The following is a 19,319-nucleotide window of genomic DNA, read 5'->3' as shown; positions in this document are numbered from 1 at the left end:
TGACCTCCTGCAGCCCATGCTGCTGCCCAAACCCCAGCCAGCAAATGTGGGTTACAGGATGAGGGGAAGGAGGTGAGAGGCTAGGCAGGTCACAGGAAAGCCTCCCATCCCAGTGGAGTGTTGACTTACGCTTCATGGAGGATGGGCAGCTTGAACACACAAACCCTTGCTACAGAGATTGACCTTGCTGGCCCATGGCCATGTCGTCCAGCCTTGGGCAACGCCCAGGGCCTACCTGGGTTGGCAGGACAGAGGGTATTCCATTTTTACAGAGGTGACAGGATGTATTAGTTTCCTGCGGCTGCTGTAACAAATTACTACAAACTGGGTGGCTTAAAACATCAGAAATTTAGTCTTTTCCAGTTCTGGAGGCCAGAAATCTGAAATGAGGTGTCTGTAGGGCCACCATGCATCCTCTGAAGGCCCTAGGAGAGATCCTTCCTGCCTCTTCCAGCTCCTGGTGGCTCCAGGCATTGCTTGACTTCTGGCTGCATCATTGTCTTTCTCTTCACTTGGCCTTTCCCCCCCTTGTGTGTCTTTTCTAAGGATACTTGTCAATAGATTTAAGGCCCACCCTGATAATCCAGGATGATCTCAGCTTGAGGTCCTTAACTCAATTACATCTGTACAGACACCTTTTCAAAATAAGGTCGTAGTCACAGGTTCCAGGTGGACAAATGTTTTGGTGGGCCACCATTCAACCCACTACACAAGTGCAGATGGAGGAAGACCCAGGAGACCTGGGTAGACCCCTGAGACAGGACAGCACGCCCTGGGTGGGGTGCATCCTGGAACCACTGGGTAATAGGAAAGCAAAAGTAAACACCACACAAAGATGGGAACCAAACCTGGGTATCCAGAGGTCACCGTGAGGTGTCACCGAACAGAGTTTTCCCCCTTTCTCTTCTGACCTCAGACTAAGGCCTGGAACCAGATGGGGAGGGGGATGGGGGTGTCCCCTCTCTGTGTGCCCTTGGGTCAGTGATTCACTTCTTGAGGCCTCGGCGTCCTCGTGCACAAAATAGGAGATGGTCATTGTAGTTCTGCTTGTTGGGGGTGGGCACAAGTTCCAGAGGATGGAACAGGGGTGGGCGAAGGCCTGGTCCATGGTAGCTGCTATTGTCACCATTATCCAAAACACAGGAGTAATTACAGCTCTGTTTATGGAGGGGTTACACACCACTGGAGGGGTTACACACCTGTGACTTTCTGGAATGCAGGAGTGATTTCATCTAGTTTTCCCGGTGAGAAAACTAATGCTCAAAATGGTGATGTCGCCGAAACCGGTTTGGCTCAGTGGATAGAGCGTCGGCCTGCGGACTGAAAGGTCCCAGGTTCGATTCCGGTCAAGGGCATGTACCTGGGTTGCGGGCATATCCCCAGTAGGAGATGTGCAGGAGGCAGCTGATCGATGTTTCTCTCTCATCGATGTTTCTAACTCTCTATCTCTCTCCCTTCCTCTCTACCTCTCTCCCTTCCTCTCTGTAAAAAATCAATAACATATATTTTTTTAAAAAATGGTGACGTCATTGCCAGAGAGCACACAGTGGAAAGGGGCCCCAGCTGGAATTTGAACTCTGGTCTGTCCAACTCCAAGCTGATGGCTATGAACATGGACTCTGGAACCAGCTCAGGTTCCAACTCCAGCTCTATCTATCACCTACTGGCTGTGTGTCCTTGAGCAAGGTGCGTGACCTCTCTGTGCCTCATCTAGAAAATGGAACTCCTACTGATGACCTTGAAGAGTGCTGTCATGAGGATCCAGTGAGTTATCTGTGAAAAATGCTTAGAACAGCAACTGGCACAGACTGAACGCTCAGGAAGCAGCAGCTGGCACGATTATCCTGAAGAGGGCAGTGGGAGGCTGACCCAAAGGGGCATTTCAGGCTAATCATGTGGCCTCCCAGCCTCCCCTCTCCTTCCTTTCCTGGAATCCTTGGGGAGCAGTGATCTCTCCAGAAGTTGAGGTCTCGGCCCAGCCTGGACAGCCACCAGTGGGCACACAGAGTCTGGAGCCGGTGCCCCACCGCTGTGCACCCCAGACTGACCTGCAGCCTCAGTGTCCTCAGCATGTGCTAGGAGGCTATTTTTATTGTGTTCAGCTGATGCTCTTGGCCCTCCAGGCTGTGCTGTGGCAACTGCAGCCCCACTAGAGGGAGTCTGCCGCCCCTCATTTGGAAGGAGCAGCTGGGAGGGATGGGAAAGGGGGCCTCCTGCATCTTCAGGGTGAGGATCTGGTGGGGTCCGTTCTGCCTCCTAGGAAACAGCCAGTTCCCAGTTTGTTTTCCCAATGGGAGATGAAATGGATTTGCCTTTCTTTCCACTGTGCCCAGATCATGGTCCAGGGCTTCCCTCTGACCCCGGGTTGATGTGCAGAATAGGCAGAGGTCTCAGGGAGTTTGAGGGCCCAGTGTGCCCTCTAGTCCCACCCTTAAGAAGGGGCACTGGAGGCTCAGCCTCTCTCTTTTCTAAATGTCCGACTCCTCACCAGAGGGAGGAGAATTATTTTTCAACCGAGCTCTAAGAGAGCAGGGGTGGAGAGAGACATCCTGTCCTTGCAAAGAACTCCAGTGGTGCGAGAGCCTCAGAAGAGCCCTGCCCTTCTCACCTGGGCATCTGGCAGCTGATGGGGTGTGACCCAGAATGGCTGTCCCTCCCACCCCCAGCCAGGCCATAGGCACCCTCAGAGGAGGAGTGGCTCCCCTGGGAATGAATGGCCGTAGTGATGGGTTCCAAAAACTACAGCCAAGCCACAAGGGCCTGTGGGAAAGGGAAAATCCTTCCAGCTCCCCGTTCAGCCACATTATGGCAAACAACCTAGCCATTCAGTGGAGAGGCAGCCGTTAAGCAGGCTGGTTGGCATGGCAGGGTTGCTTTATATTTTTCAGCTGTTTTGGCACCAGGTCGGGAGCTGTGGTACAGCCACCCTCCCATAGTGGATCTCATATTTTCCTCCTTTACAAATGTCCCTGTCACCAGGAAATGTCACTAACCTACTTTGAGCCTCCCAGACCCTGGGCCTAAGGAGGCTTAGGTATCACTACTAGAATCTTACAGCTCACCTCCTTCCCAAGGGCGTGGCTAAAAGCAAGTAGGGCTTGGCTTGAGCCCTTAGAGATAATTTGATGCAGGCATTGAAATACTTACAGAGCAGCAAAGATAAGCCAGTGCTGGCCCAAAGGGTGGGGTCCCCTCTTCTTTGACTCCCACTCCTCACCCACCCACCCACCACCAGCAAGCAAGGCCGGGGACCTCTACGAGGGCTGCCCCTCCTCCCCAAATTTCAATCCCGGTCAGCTGGGGAGTGGTTGTCTCCAGGGGTCTTGCACAGAAGCCAGGCCAAATGGAACTCAAGACTAGAGACCCCTTTTACTCACCCCCCCACCTCCCCCTCCCCGAGCTGGGTGCATTCCCCACAGGTGGCTCCCAGAAGGCAGACCCTTTTTGGCATCTCTTTCCCACTTTAGCAGGGGAGGAGGGTACCCAGCAGATTGGGGAGCACCCTCCCTCTGTACCCTGCCTGTGATTGGCCCATAATTACAGGCTTATTGCCTGTACAGCTATTGTGTAATGACATGTTTGCAAATTAATTTTTATGGCTCCTGCCATTAGCATATACAGTAGAAGAAGGTTTAGTATTAATTACTACTGTTGTTCGTGTAGTCCTGGAGAATTAAAAACCAATATAAGAATGACAACAGAAAGTGATAGTTTGGGGATCTTTAAAAAATAGTTTTGTGGTTTTTTCAAGTAGGAGCAGAAATTTTTCTGACCTTATGAGGCGTTAGGGGGGTGGGCTGTAGCGCACCTTGGCGGTGGGCTGCGTGCCCTGGTGCCCCCCACTCCCAGAGGGGCGCAGATTATCAAGTATACGGGTGATAAGTGGGTGATAAATGGGTGGGAGGAGAGAGTGGAGTTGAAGCGGAGGCCGGCCCGGGCGGGGGTGGGCGGGAAGGTGTGGACCCCGACCCCGCCGCACAGGCCGTAGTCTCCCTCGCGAGGCTGCCGCCCGCAACCGGCGCCGGCGCTGGGGGAGGTGCGGGGAGTGCCGAGCGCGCAGCCACGCAGCCCCGGAAACAAAGGGCCGCCGCCGCTGAGGGCCGGGCGCGACCTTCAGGGTCAGCGCGGGGTTGAGTGGCAGATGCTGGCGGCGGCGCGGGCGGCCCCGAGCGGCCCGCTTCCTCCAGGTCAGCCGCCCCTGCATCCTCCAGGGTGCCGGAGCGCGCTCCGCCGCCCGCGGGGAGAGGGCAGCGGGCGGGGCGCAGCAGGGGATTAAAAGCCGCTTCTCGCACCCCCGGCGGCGCAGCCGGCTGAGAACGCAGCTGCCTGCGAGCTGCACCCACCCAGCGGTTGGTGGCGGCGGCGAAGAGCGCCACCCCTCCCTTGGCTCCGGGCGCTCCGCCCAGCCCATTTAGGATTTTTCAGGCGGGGGTGGGTGGGTGTTGGTAAGTGGCACGGAGGGGTCAGAAGGCACTCCGGGTACCCACATCTCCTCCAGTTTGCTCTCCGGAGCTCTCTAGAGTATCATATTCCGGGAGTTCAATTGTCATCTGAAGCCGCCGCGTTTAGCTGGGACCCCGGGCTGCCGCTTGGGGACCCCTGATTTACGCAGTGGCTGGGAAGCGTTGGCAGGGACCCAAGCCTGGCGTGACCGCGGTGCCCCACCGTGTGTACCTGCTGGCTCAGGTCTGTTCCTCAAACCACGATGATTGTATCTGGGGTCAAAAGGTGACCCCTTAGTGTCACCAAGTCGTGATTCCGCTGGTTGTGCCACCCAGGGGCCCTTCCGAAGGTAAAAGGGCTTGAAAATAAATTGTCACATCGAGAGGCAGCTTTGCGGCAAGCGTTTAAGTGTGTGTGAGTGTGTGTGTGTGTGTGTGTGTGTGTGTGTGTGTGTGCGCGCGCGCGCGCGCGCCCTGCGTGGGTAAATGGATCCTGTCTCTTTAAAATCGCTGGGCTGGACAATGAGTGCACAGGATGTGGTTTGGCGTTTGGCGGCAGGGTTTTTTCCCCTTCGATTTGGGGAATTATCACATGGGGCCTTCTTGAGCTGGTGTGAAAGAGTGGCGGCGTGGGGAGGAGAGATACAGGCTCCACACTCACTCACACACACTCTGTGCAGTTGATCGTTTTCTTAAACCAAATTAGCCAGGGCTCTTGTTACTATGGTGCAGCCAGGGCTTGCAGAATCCCAGTAATAGCATTTATTAGGTTTATTTGCCTGGAAGCATGCCTTCCCGGATCTGATAATGCACCTATGCAGGGAGAGTGTGGGAGATAGTATCAAACATTTGATTACACTTACAACAGGGATTTTTAAGGGGTGAGGTGTGGAGTGAGGGTTGAGAGGAAAAGGTGAGAAGCCATTGGCCTTAGGAGCACACCCCTGGCCCGCCGGCATATGCGTTTCCGCAGCCCCCCTGTGGGTTTCACAAAAGGCGGGCCAGAGCCCCCGGTAAGGTTTGGGGATCCTCTTCCCAGGCCTGGCGGCAAGTGAACTCCCCGTTCCTGCAGCTGTCAGACGTGGGTGGGGAGGGAGGGAGGACAGGCGGGCGGGCAGCCAGAGCGCGGAATTGGGCAGCCGGAGGGGGAACCGGCAGCGCCCGCAGCCGCCCACTGTTTGCAAGCGGCCCCCGCTTTAGGGCAGAGGGGAGCACCCCGCCGCCAGCAAAAGCACCCTCGCCAGCCTTGGAGAGGGTAGTCCTGCTCTCGGCGCCCCGATCCGGGTCTGCTGCCCGGCTGGGCGGCCGCGCGGGGGTAAACTCGCAAGTGAAACTATTATTATCGCCCTGCGAAGCATGGAGCACTTGGAAGATGCCGCGTAGAGACGGAAGGAGCCTCCGCCGTCTGCAACCGCCCGCCGCTGCGCCCCTACCCTTTCGCTTTCATTAGGGGAGACAAATCTGCTGTCAGGCAGCCAGCTTTCCAATTTACCGATAATGATTCTTGCATGAAAATTGATCGAGGGGCTCTCCACCGCCGTGCGCTTTTGCCTCCCTGCTCTCCTGCTCCTTCTGCCCGGGCTCCCGGGCCCCCCGCGAGTTCTTTCTCCTCCTTTCCCCCACCCCTGCTCTCTGAGTCAGTGGTGGGACACAGGGCCAAGGAGATAACAAAAAGGGGGGGGGGGGGGTGACGGAGGGGGAGGGGAGTCGGCTCCTCGGCCTGCCTCCTCCAGCCTGAGACTTGTTTGCAATCGCTGCCTCTTTTATTTACGAGAAGAAATCTCCCCCTCGGTACTTCTTGGCTGTTTGGGTATTAATTTTCTCCTCTCCCCTCTCCCGCTGGTCCCCTCCTTCTCTCCCCCCCCCCCACCCCGCCCCTCTTCACCCAGTAGCTAAGGGGAAACGAAAACAAAGCCGATTTCTCCTTGGCAACAAGAGATACCCCCTCCTGCCACCCCCCCCTTCCTTTTTCCTTCTGGTTCTGAACGTGAAACCCTGTTGGAAACAGGTCCCTTGACCCTCGCCCTTGACATTCAAAGGGCTGAATGGAGGAGAGATTGCTACTCGCACGTCTTGGGGGCTGCTTCTCTCTCTCCTTTCTTTCAAATGAGTAATCCCTGAAGATCTTAACCCCCCAATTTCATCACCCTCACTCCCCCCCCCCCATTTTTCTTGCGCTGCTCTCCGCTCTCCCGCCTGCTTCCCTCCGCCGTGCGCCCCCCTCCTTTTTTTATTTGCATCTCAAGTCCAAAAGGCAGAAAATACACACGCGGTGAAGACACCGGGCAGCCGCGGAGGCTCCGGCCCGTGCTTGGTCGTCAATTACCTCATTGTGGATCTGCCAGGGCCAAGGTGGCCGAAACTGCCCGGGTGCTGGCCGAGGCAGCATTTTGATCATCTAAAAGCGGGGAGGGGAAAAAAGACACTGATTTTTTTTAAAAAATCGCTGTCGGGATCGCTCTTCTGCCTTTATTTTTTTATTGTTTTGGACATTTTTGAGTGCCGTGGTTTGGACGGCGCTTTTTGTCTCATTGCTGGGTTTTAAGGTTTTTTTTTTCCTTCTTCATCCCTCTATGACCACTATGGAATTCTAATTTGAATCATGTTTGGATTGAAGCCGCCTCTGTATTACTTACCAGGTAAGTGAGCTGAGCGCCTCCCCGAGTCCCGCGCGGCGCCGGCGCGTCCCGGACCGCCACCCCACCCAACGCCCCCCCGCCAGACTCCCCCGAGCCTGGGTCAGCGCGGTGGGCCTGCCGAGCCCCTCGCGGGCTGGCGCGCGCGGCCCGGCTGCTCCCGCCGCGGTCCAGCCGGCGGTGTGTGTGCTACGTGCGGCGGGGAGCGCCCACCCGCCCGCCACCCCCACCGAGCTGCTGCCGGGGGTTGCGCGTCTCGCTCCTTTTGTCTGCCCGCCCGCAGCCGGCTCCGCGGCGGCGGCGGCGCAGCGAGCGGCCGGGGCACTCAGACCTTCCGAGGTGAATTAAGCAGCGGGTGTGAAGTTACTTTCCTGCAGGCCGACGCGATCGGGTGGCATGCGCCCTCCCCCGTCCTCAGTCCCGCGGCGTATTTTCCTCTCCTTCCAGCCAGCCCCGCGCGCGGTCTCTGCGCGCACCCGCCCCCCTTCCTGCCCGGGATTCCCTGGAAGGTTCTGTGCCTGCCGAGGTCGGAGGAGGGGGCCGGGGGAAGCTCTGGAGGGTGGTTGGCGTGGCTTCCTGTTTTCCTAACCTTCTTGCGCGCCGACAGAAGCCTGCCCAGTAACTTTCTGTTTCGGGGCAAGTCGAGCTTGCAACGCAAAGGGGAGCAGAGGGGGTGACAGCAGGGGGTTTGGGGGAACCTCTCTTGAATTCACCTTAGTTGAACTTTGAAACCTTAAAAATAATTACATGTAGGCTAAAGGGAAGCAGGCGAGCTAGGGGTTTCTGGCGAGGGAGGTGGGAGCCTCTGGGATACCAGGGCCCCACCCGCCGCCCTGTTGTCACTCCCCTCCAGACCCTCAGGGTCGGGGTCAGAGTGACTCACCAGGCTTGCCCCCGGCAGGGCCACGTGACCTGCAGGTCAGGAAGGCAGGTCTGTGTGCGACCTTGTTTTAGGAATGAACTGTTTTTATTTTCCCTTCCTTAATTTGCGACTTTCTTTCATCTTTCCTGGGCATTGACACAGTTCCTATGGAAGTTAGAGCACCCATGGATCTGGGGGTGGGGAGACCTTAGGGTGCCGTAGGGAGGAGAGGGGAGGTTCCTGGGCTCCTCCTGTTAGGGCTTTTAAAATTCTGCAGAAGGGGCCACAGTGGAGGTTTGTGTCTGAACTGTTTTGCTGGGGAACGTGGTGCACATGGCCCTGGTGTTGGGTTTTGGTTCTTTCCTTGTGTTCAGAAGCCCCTGTGACTTTGGCTGAGGCTCCCACAGGCCCTGGAGTCCCTGGAGCGTGGGGGGAAGGAATGGGCCTGGGCAGGACCCAGCTTTGCTGGATCTGGCCCTGGCTGCCCTGAATTAGGGCAAGCATTTTCACCAAGTTGAGAGTGCAAGAGGAGGAGGGGGGGCGGGGGAGTAGGAAGGACTTTTCTCTATTATGTGTGAAATGTGGACACTTACTCTTTCTGAGATTCTTTGTGGCCGTTTTAGGTCCCCTGCCCTTTCCAGGAACTGACAAGGTCTGCATTTCATGCTTAGTGTTTACACATCGCTTTTATAGGAAGAGTAGTTTTCAGGGTCTCCACTTTCTTCTTCATCTCTTTTGCCTTCACTGCCTGAATGCAAATCCAGCATTTGTCTCTCCCCCCCCCCCAACACACACACACACACACACACACACACACACACACACACACACACACTGCCCTTAGCTGATTTGATCCAAATTAGAGCTGGAATCCCCAATTGACAGGAGGGTTGTGTTCTAACCCGGGGCCCAGTCCTTCCCAGCTCGGAGCCTGATCCATGGGAGCTGAGCTGTTGGAAAGCAGGGACAGTTCTTTCCTCTTTCTATCTGCAGCGCTACCTCCCTCCAGCCCCCACCCCACACGCTTGCCTTGCCTTGTAGACACTCAGCACAGGTTTGTGGCAAGAATGAATCTTCTAAAGTACAGGACATCTTAAAAGCGCAGGTGCTTGTAATCTACATCCCACTTCACCTGCCCTTGGGTGGCTGCTGGCGCATATTTATTCATCAGGTGACCGACCAATTTTCTATTTACACTGGGACTCTCTATAAGAAAAGGAGGAAGTGTCAGGCTAGGAAATTCAAAGCAATTAAGGGAAATCAGCCCTGGCTGGCGTCCTGGCTGGCACAAACCCTCAGCGGCAGGACTGGACCCCAGGGAGGTCAGGAGAAGTCAGGAGTGTGGAAGGTCAGGGCGGCCTAAGTCAGTGTCTGCCTGGAGCAGGAGGTGTGTCCCCCACTAGAGTCTTCTCTTTTTTAATCCTCCTCCTAGGATTTTGGACTTCATAATTTTGATATAATAGTGTACAACAGTGATTTTCAACCTTTTTTTTTTATCTCATGGAACACACACACACACACACACACACACACTAGTTACTAAAATTCTGCAGCACACCAAAAAATACATCCTTTGCATATCTGACAAAAAAATAGGTATAATTGTGATTCATTCACATGGATGGCTACTGGTGTGTTGACTTTGCCATTTTTTAATCTAAGGCAAAAGACGTCAATGCCCCTGACTAAATAGTCAGGTATTGCGTGTTTTAAAAGATCTTGCGCACACCATTGTGCCACGGCACACCGGTTGAAAATCACTGGTGTAGAAGCTTGACTGGGAAGAGCCAGGGTCAAGTACTGTTGCTTCTTGGGCTTCAGTTAACTCATCTCAGAGCAGTAGCTGTAATCGTGAAAGGAGCGGCCTGTTTCTCTTGACCACTGTCTGCCCCCCTGGCCAGGGCTTCACAGGAATTTCTCCTGTAAACCCCTCTCTCCCTCCGAGATAGGTGCTGGTGCCTGTCCATTTCACAGAGGGGGAAAGTGAGGCTCAGAGGAGCTCAGTGACCTGCCCCGCTTGGAAGTGGCGAGCTAGGACCTGAAGCTGGCTGCTGCCCACCATGCCGGCCAGCCCAGGTGCTGTGGCTCTGTGGCCTCAGGAAGGCAGGGCCTTGCCTGTGGAGACCTGATGCCCAGGTTCTCTCCCTCCTCTGGGACCTGGTCCTGTCCCCAAGGCCAGCTCCCATCACAGAGTCTCTAACTTCAGGGAGTGAGGGCCCAGAACCTGCCCGTCCAGTCGCTAGCCCCGTGGCGGTTCCCAGTCAGGCTGGCACCAGGCACTGCTCTTCCTGTTTGACGGGTGACAGGACTAAGGCTGGGTAGTGGAGGTTTGAAGTTCAACTCTGACTCTTCTAAGACATGACATTGGGTGACTTGAGCTGCTTGCGCCTTGATTTTCCCATTTGTAAAGTAGGATCCATAATTGTATCGACCTCAATATCAGTGTAAGGCAGGGGCTGGCCGTCCGAGGCCTGCTGCCTGTTCTTGTAAATAAAGTTTTATTGGCACACAGCCACGCCCATTCTTTTATGCATTGTGTGTGGCAGCCTTTCTGCTGCAACAGCAAACTTGAGTGGTTGCAATAAGGCCTGCCATGCCTAAAATATTTATTACTTGGCCCTTGACAGGGAAAGTTTGCTGACCTCTGGTTAGGAGATTAAGTGAGTGAATCCTTGCAAGGCACTGAGGACAGTGCCTAAGACGAAGTTAGTGCTTAGCAAGCAATAACTAGAGTAATTATTATCATTAAGGCAGAATTATTTTCAGAGAATTATGGGCTTCTTAGTGGCTGAGCCAGGACTTGAAGTCAGGTCTTTAGACTGGGCTCCTGGGCCTCACAGCAGTGTCTAGTCTCTGTGTGTTCATTCACTGGTTGGGGCGGAGGGAATTGTTATCCAGCCAGGAACACTTCCTACGTGAGGAGATGGAGGCACGGGCTCTTGTGAAGGGAGCTGGGACCAGTGGGTGGGTGGGGTCTCTAATCCTCCAAACTTTCCTCGGTGCACGTGCCCAGTTACCCATTTTCCGGAACTCCACCAAACTTCAAGCTCCAGGGCAGGCAGGGACTGTGTGTGTGTGTGTGGTGTCCTTCATTCTTGGCTCAGCGCCAGACCAATAATAACAATATTAAAAATAAAAATAATGAGGAGGAAGAATCAGCTACTTCTTATATGGTGCCTGTTCCAGACCAGACATGCTGTTAATGTAATCCCACTTGCTAAAGAAACTGAGGCACAGAGGTTGAGGTCATGCAGGCAGGCAGTAAACGCCGCAGTCGGGCTCTGACCCCAGGCAGTCTGGCTCCAAGTCCCTGTTTAATAAATATTTGTTGAACGAGCGAGGGAGGGAATTGGCCGTTGGTGTTGGCGGTGGCGCCCTGCCGGTCCCCTTATCTTGTTCCTGGAGTTCGTGAGGGAGGACTCCTCAGCTGTCAGCTGACCCCACCCCAGTCCCATGCTGAACTCTGGATGACCCTGATTTCCCCAAGGGATTGACTGTCCGCTGCGGGAATCTTCAGTAAGGAAACTGAGGCCCAGAGAGGGCTGGGGCTTGGCCCAAAGCCACACAGCCTGTTGGTGGCTGCTCTTGGAGAAACTGTGTCTCCCCAGAACATTTTCCCTTTTACCCAGCTGCCTCCCAAGGGTCAGCCTGGCCTGAGCCTGTCTCTGCACAGTCTTTGACCTGCTTTCGAGAACATTGGTCCTCCCCTGCCTGGAGTTGAGGTGCCTCTGAGAAGTGAACCTTGGCCCAGACGGCCTGTGGGGAGCTGTCTAGATTTTTTTTTTAACCCCCCAGATTGTTTCCAGAAAGCCCCAGTGTGAGGCTGGGTGTGGGTCTCTGGTCAGGCCCACCTGGGTGAGAGAGGCAGGTGAAGGTGAGGACAGGCCAGAACCCCGAACTCCTGACCTCCCACTGCTGGCTCTGAAGTCCCCTGGTGTCACTTGGGGAGCTGAAGCTAGGAGGGGTGTCAGCGGTTGCCAGCTGTGACCTAGCTCCTGCCCAGCTGGTCCTGGGAAGCTGCTGGGTCCTAAGAAACCCGCAGCCATGGGCGGGCTCCGGAACCACCCAGGCCAGTTCTGGGAGCAGGTTGGGCCTAATGGGATCCGAGTCAGATAAAAGGACAGCATTGCTATTTCAGTTGTGATTGAGAAAGCTGCTTATTTACAGCTCAGAAACTCAGCGGGGACAAGCATTTCAGCGCTCATCTAGCACTTTCCAGCCAGTCACTAATTAATCTTCCGATACCCCTGAGAAATGGGGAGGGGCCGCCACATTTCCATCTGTCAGGCTGGGAAAGCCAGGAGCCCTTTTGTCCCAGCTTCGGCCCAGCCCTTCTCCGAGGGGCCTGGTCTGGTTCCCACCCCCCTGCTCAATTTGGTTCTCATTAAGATTTTTTTCTTGCTTAAATGTGTTGTTCTTACTTCATGGGTGGGAATCTGATATCACCCCATTGGAAACTTTCCTGCTCCTTATCTTCTTGACTCTTGGAGTCAGAAGTTTCTTTTAAGCTCTCGGAGCAAACAGTCATTAGGATACCTGGATTCCTGCCCTAGAATGAGGCAAGGATGGTTCTCTTCCTTCTGTGCAGGAGGAAGTGGGGGGGGGGGGGGTCGGAGGGGCAGCTGGCCAGGGCCACCCAGCTCCCAGAGACAGAGCCAGCGGTGGGAGGAAGTGTCTGGACTTGGGCTCCTGTTCCAAGGCCAGTGCTCCGTGTCACTTGTCCATCATCCCCCAGATGTGGACATGTGTGAATGGAGCAGCCCCACTGTGCTTCCTTCTCTCCAATGTCAAGTGCAAATGGGCCCTTTCAGCCATCTAGTCTACCCTGGCATTTTTCACCTAAGAAGACAGAGACCTTGCTGACTTCTAATTCTCTTCCTTAGACTTTGGCAGGATTATGTCGGTAGATGTGGCCTCTTCATCTCCTAGGGCAGTGGTCCGCAAACTGCGGCCCCTTGAGTGTGGCTCTTCCACAAAATACCACGTGCGGGCGCGCACGTACAGTGCGATTGAAACTTCGTGGCCACACTCAAGGGGCCAAAGAGCTGCATGTGGCTCGCGAGCCACAGTTTGCCGACCACTGTCCTAGGGTATATCCTGTCATACTCTACTTCTCAGGAACAGGCTTTTATAACTCCTAAGTTATAAGGGCAGTGCACTCCCCTCTTAGGGGTCCTCTGCAAAGCAGTTTTTCATCCCTATTTGGAACTGCCTCTTCTTGGTGGTCTAGCTACACAATCAGAAATTCTGAAGGCTTGGGTGGAGGCTGGGGGAGTACGTTAGAAGGGAAGAGGGAATTTGGGGGTGAGGGAATAAAAATAGATGCAGTGCTTTTTTTTTTTTAAAAGAGCTCCATATAGATTTAAAGTCTTTTTGTTAATTTAGGAACATAAAACCGTGTGATGTATAGCTTGGTTTGCTCGTAAAATTACTAAGTGTGGCATATTTAGAGCTGTGAAAGCTTGGGGTAAAAGGGAAAAAAAATCAGTGAGCATTTTTTTACAAGTCTTTAGGGAGAAATGCATTTTTCTGGCTTTTTCCCACCAATGCCAGGCCCTCCACAGCTCAGGCTGGGGTTGATCGTTGCCCTGAGCCTGCATTATACCTGTGGTGGAAGCTGAGGGCAGTGTTGGGGTGGGGCTGGCCGGTTTGAGTTAAGCCAGGCCCTGCTCTCAGCCCCATAGTGTCCTGAGGCCAGGCCGCACCTGAAGCCATGACCTTGAGGGCTCAGTGCTGCCCTGTCTTCCTCCCGCTCCTTCCCGCAGCGAGACAGGAAGCGCCCTCTGACCAGGCCTGGACTGCTGCCCAATGGGCAATTGGCCACTTGCTTAATGGTCTGTGGGGTTGGGAAGTCATGGAACATTGGGCTCAGAAGGGACCTCAGAGGTCAGATGGCCACCCCCCCTTCCCTTCTCTTGATTTGGTGGTCTCTTAGGCGTCTCCTTCCTGACAGACCTGTTATGTCACCATAGGTTGTCAGAATGTTGCTTTTTACACAGAACACACACATGCATTTGACCTAGTTCCGTGCTCCTGGGACACAGAACAAACACATCTGTCCCCTCCTAGGTAGCAGCACCCACCTTCTTCACAGGGTGCCTGGCCTTGTGCTGTGTTGACCAGGCAGGAGCAGGGAAGGAGATCTGTATCTTATCTTCAGGTTGCTTCAGGAGCAAATAGGGCTGGAGATGAGCAAGGACAGATTGCTCTGGGATCTCTCGGGACTACCTTGGTGGAGGAAATCTAGGAAGGCTCCGTAGAGGAGGTGGCATTGGTGACGGGCCTTAGAAGCGAGGAGCGCTCTGGGGAAAGGAGGCAATACAGTAAGGAGGGATGAACAAGTAGAGTGAAGCCACTCTGAAAATACTCAGCATGTGAAGTTCACATCAGGCATGTGGAAAGCTGGGTGCTGGGCCATCCTGCCCTGTTGGGGGTGTTGTGGATTGAGTAATCCAGGTGACAAATGCTGGTGCTGAGGGCCCTGTGTAGAATTTTCTGGGAGTGCAGAGGAGGGGATGATAGGGTTTGAGGTTGTCGTGGAGGTGGTGTCCGAGAGGCCACAGAAAGGAGGTGACATTGGAGCTGGCCTTCCTACTCTGGGGGAAAACCTGAGACCTCCTTTACCCTTGCTATACCTGCACTTGAGAAGCAGAGCCATTGCTTCCACCCTGCTTCTCAGCAGCTCCCTCTAGTGGCAGGGCTCTGAAGCCTGTGCATCCTTGAAAGAGTCTGAGCAGGGCCCCTTCCAGGCACTCAGCAGCCAGGACGGCACCTCAAGCAGAAGCGGCATCACTCGCCATCAGCAGCTGTGGGCTCTTGGGTCTTTCTCCCGTTGTGCCCGGCCCCGGAGGCCAGACAGATGCATCAGGACCTGTCCTTGGCCTCCGAGCGCAGGCAGGGCAGACAGGGCCCAGCTGGTGGGAAACAGAGTTAATCCCCACAGGGGGCTGGGCCAGGGCCCTGGGAGATGGTGGCCTTCACACTGGGCCTCCCAGGAGAGGCAGGCAGGATAGTTTTAGGGGGAGGGGAGAGCTTGGCCAGAGTAGAAAATGAAGCCCATGGGTGGGTGTGAGTCACATTCTGGAGGGTCTTGAATGCCAGAAGGCCGTTGACACGAATTTGATTCTGTTGTAAGCGGGTAGGAATCCAGGGCTTTAAAGCAGCCATCTGATTATTCAACACGTGTTTATGACATGTGAGCACTGGCCCAGGCACACGGAAATGTAGCTGCAAAGCCCCCAAGGGCCGCGCTCCTGTGGAGCACCTGTTGCAGCAATAAACACATTGAGCTTTGTCCCACAATGCAGGCTCTGGAGGAGAGGAGAGGGGGAAGAGCAGGGGTCACTGGAGTGTGGGCAGATGCTGTTTTATCCAGGGTGGCCGGAGACTGGAAGAAAGGGAAGTGTTAGCCCTGACAAGATCTGAGGGAAAGTGCCCAGGCAGAGGGTCAAGCATATACAAAGGCCCTGAGGCCCCAAGGATGTCTGTGTACCCTTGTGGCCGCAGGGGTATGAGCCATGGGGAGAGGGGTAGGACATAAGATGGGAAAGCTGGAAGCAGAGGAGGGAGAGCTGTGACTTGCACTCCAGTGGGCCCGTTGTCTGGCTGTAGGGCTGAGATAGATTCCAGGTGGTCAGGGGGCCAGCAGGGAGACCAACATGAAGGCTACTGTCATTACCCCGGATGAGAGGGGCCACAGGCTGGATCAGGTTGGCAGTGTGGGGAGAGGGTGGGAGCCTGGAGGTAGAGATGGGCTGTCCTGTCTGTTTTAGGAAGATGGCTCCAACAGCCTCCCCCGTGGAAGCAGTTCAGGGTCCCCTTACAGTGATGGGGTCCTGCAGGAGGAGGGCTAGGGCAGGAGGCCTCTGAGCGCGGGGTCTGTGAGGGAGAGCATGAGCGCTTGTCAGGGCTGAGGACCTGGGACGGTGAGTAGAGAGAGCGGAGGCTGAATGTGGGCTAACACCTCGGTGGTTCCCAAACTGGGGTTCCTGGGCTAACAGCATCGGTCAAAGCTGGAGCTGTTTGAGGTGCAAATTCGCAGGACCCTCTTGAGACTGTGGTGGGGTCCGTGGGGCCCGCAGTCTGTGTGCTCGCAAGCCCTCCAGGGGATTCTCATCTCCAGGGGATTCTCACCTCCAGGGGATTCTCATCTCCAGGGGATTCTCATGCTCGCACAAGTGTGAAAGCTGGTCTAACACGTTGGCCTGACTGCAGACACTGAGCTGGGGTGACAGAGCCTCTAAGAAGTTGAGAATGGGGTTGTAACTTTTAGAGGAGTCCTTGGTGAGTGAAAGAGCAGGGATGTGAGATACCTGTAAGGCAGTGGTTCTCAACCTGTGGGTCGCGACCCCCTTGGGGGTCGAACGACCCTTTCACAGGGGTCGCCTAAGACCATCGGGAACCACGTATATAATTACATATTGTTTTTGTGATTAATCACTGTGCTTTCATTATGTTCAATTTGTAACAATGAAAATACATCCTGCATATAAGATGTTTACATAACGATTCATAACAGTAGCAAAATTACAGTTATGAAGTAGCAACGAAAATAATTTTATGGTTGGGGTCACCACAACATGAGGAACTGTATTAAAGGATCGTGACATTAGGAAGGTTGAGAACCACTGCTGTAAGGCCTCAGGCCAAGGAGGGAGGGAGGAGAAGAGTCAGGAAAAGTCCCCTAGAAAGGAAGTGGTAGGTGGGGGCTCGAGGCCCGTATTTCAGGGGGAGGTGGGTAATGGGCCAAGGTTCCTGGGGTGCCAGTGCAGGGTCAAGGTCAACAAACTTCTCCGATGCTGCCGTGCCGGTTAGGAGCAAGGAGGCTAGAATAAGAGCACTGGATTCTATCCTGCCTCTGCTCCTGATTGGCTGTGTGGCTCTGGGCAGGTTACTCACCTTCTCTGGACCTCAGTTTCCCGGTCTGTTCAGTGGAGCCAGTAGTGCCTCCCCCCTGGGATTGTTGTGAGCATTTGATGAGTTAATCTGCGGAAACCCAGGCCAAGCCCTGTAGACCATTAGCTTGGATTACTGTTTGGATTAATAGTTCCCAGCTGTGGGCTTCATGCTGCCCGTGTCCTGGATTCTGGGCTGGTGTCAGAAGAGGGGGCCCTTCCCGAGGGACCTGGCTGAGTCCTCCCTGACGGGGGTTGGTGGCTGAGGCAAGGCAGACATTGCCCATGAGGCTGGGAGGCCAGTGAGGGTCGATTTGCTCAGACTCCCGACATGGCTGTCAGCCAGCGGGACTGTGCACAGCGCCCTGGTCACAAGATGGCAAGTTCTAAATAAGTAAAGAAGAAATGGAATCGCCTTGATTAGATCATCCTGGCCCCTTTCCCACTGCCCCCCACGTCATAAAAGCTGAATGGGGTGAACCCCCGCCCCTGAGTCTAAGTGAATGGCGGGTGTCATTGCCCCACCATCTTCAGTGGAGAGTTTCACTTTAATGAATTCCTTCTTCAACCTCCCCACCCCACCCCCCAAAGGACTCCAGTGTCACCCTCAAGCAAGTGACAGACCCTGCCGCCAGCACCCCGAGGCAGACAGCACCTTGTGTCATACACTGGGGCCTGCTTTGAAGCTGCCCGACACTGGTCCCCACCCCCTTGTCACTCTTGTCCTATAATTCATTTAGGATTAGCTTTCAGACCTCCTCGACAGTCCTAACTTCTGTTGTCTTGGTAACTGTGTCAACCGTTTGCTGGTTTCCCGTGATTATCTGACAAGAGAAAGGGGGGCAGGCAGGGAACATAAAGGAAGGGGAGGAGGAGATAATGCCTGGGTCTTAATTGAACTCACTGGAGGGGCGCAGTGGGGCTGCCTGCCGGAGAGCAGTGGAGAAAGGCCTGGGCGAGGTGAGCAGGCCAGCAGCTGTGTGGAGAGGGGGGCAGCTCACACAGGCGTCTCACCGCTGAGGAGTGAGTATCAAAAGTATCATCAGCCTTTATCTTGGATCTTAAGGGCCCAGGGACAAAGGTGTCACCCCCCACTCCTCTTCATTTCCCTTTAGGGACGTTTTGCTCACAGGCAAATTTCAACCACTCTTTCCTTCAGCAGTAACTGCCTGCCCGTGGGGAGGCAGGCCAGATGAGCAGTTGCAGGCTCATGGGTGGGTCTGCAGGGGACCAGGACACCCCGGGGTGGAGGGAGACAAGCACGCGTGGTTATAAAACAATGTCATTTGATAGTGCTCACAGATGCAGGAATTCAGAAAGGGTCGGTGGGATCCGGCTGGTCTCGGCGCCATGATGCCGGGGGCCTCAGCGAAGGTATTGGAGACAGGAGGTGAGGCTGGCGCTTGGCTGCGACCTCAGCTGGGCGCTCAGTCCGAGCACCTCCGTGTGGCTGGGCTTCTTCGCACCATGGTGGCCTCGGGGAAGCGTGTACTTCTGACTTGGCAGGTCAGGGCTCCAAAGAGGAGGAAGCTACAGGACCTGGTAGGACCTACCTCAGAAGTCCCCTGGTGTCGCTATGCCACGATCTGTCCGTTACAAGTGCGGGCCAGCCCTCCCGGGTTCACTTGGAGAGGAGCTAGGCTCTCCCTTTTGATGGGGCATAGCAAGGGGTTAGGAGAGCATGAGGGATGGAGACGGCGTTGATGTTGCCTCTTTGGAAAATGGTCTGTGACACACACCCCGCCCACCTGCCCTCTCCATTTCCAGGTAGAAAATGGCCTTGCCTTCACCAGAGAAGATTCTGTTCTTTTCCAGGCACAGCTTCTGAAGGGTCCTGAGGATGTATGTGGCGGGGCTGCAGGCACAGACAGGCCTTGGTGCTCTGGTGGGGCAGCGGGGAGGCTCCCGCCAGGTGGTCTCCCTTGGCAATGAGATCCCCGATTTCAGGTTCACCAGCCAGTGCTGTACGGACAGGGGTTCTCTCTCAAACTGAGGGCATTGTTTCTTGTCGATGAAGAAAGTCCAGCCCCTCACCAGAATCAGTGGGAAGACCAGAGTGCCTTTTGGGGTGCTGCTAATGAGCTATGTCTGATTTTCATGAAACTCTGTGGTAAATTATTAATTTGTGCCAGAAATGAAAGTGTGGAACTGGATAGGGTCATGAATATTCATCTGGACTTCAGCACGGGGTGGGGGAGGGTGGGGGAGGGCGGGGGGGGGGGTTGATCAGTGGCTAGAGCAGCCAACTAGACTCATGACCCAGATACAGGCGAGTTACCCAGGAGGAGGAACCTGTCACTCTTCTCCCTCGGTTTCTTGGTCCAGAGATGGGGCTGATAACTCACAAATCACTAGCACAGTTGCATCGAGACCATACTGGGACCTGCTTGAGAGCGGGGAGTATTAGCCAGATGCTTCCTGGCCCCCAACTTTCACAGCAGACTGTTGGCTTTGTGGAGTTCCTGGTGATGGGTGATGCCTGCCT

General features: G+C 55.0%; 1 protein-coding gene across 6 annotated transcripts in view; it reads left to right on the top strand.

Annotated features, from left to right (window-relative positions):
* Nucleotides 1-19,319, top strand: part of GSE1 (Gse1 coiled-coil protein) — a 414,880-nt gene that overhangs the window by 300,070 nt on the left and 95,491 nt on the right. The window contains exon 1 of one of the 6 annotated variants that reach the window (XM_059667163.1): nt 6,109-7,081. The exons of 4 other annotated variants lie outside the window; for them this stretch is intronic. In XM_059667163.1, coding sequence (XP_059523146.1) covers nt 7,045-7,081 — 37 coding nt within the window. In that variant the 5' untranslated portion in view covers nt 6,109-7,044. Of the gene's footprint in view, nt 1-6,108; nt 7,082-19,319 lie in introns of those variants that run through there. One more of the 6 variants, XM_059667161.1, reaches the window with a different exon arrangement.

This window comes from Myotis daubentonii, chromosome 15, assembly GCF_963259705.1.
Source record: "Myotis daubentonii chromosome 15, mMyoDau2.1, whole genome shotgun sequence".
NCBI classification, from domain to species: domain Eukaryota; kingdom Metazoa; phylum Chordata; class Mammalia; order Chiroptera; family Vespertilionidae; genus Myotis; species Myotis daubentonii.
The sequence above is the reverse complement of the archived record's forward strand: the minus strand, read 5'-3'. Positions and strand labels throughout refer to the sequence as shown.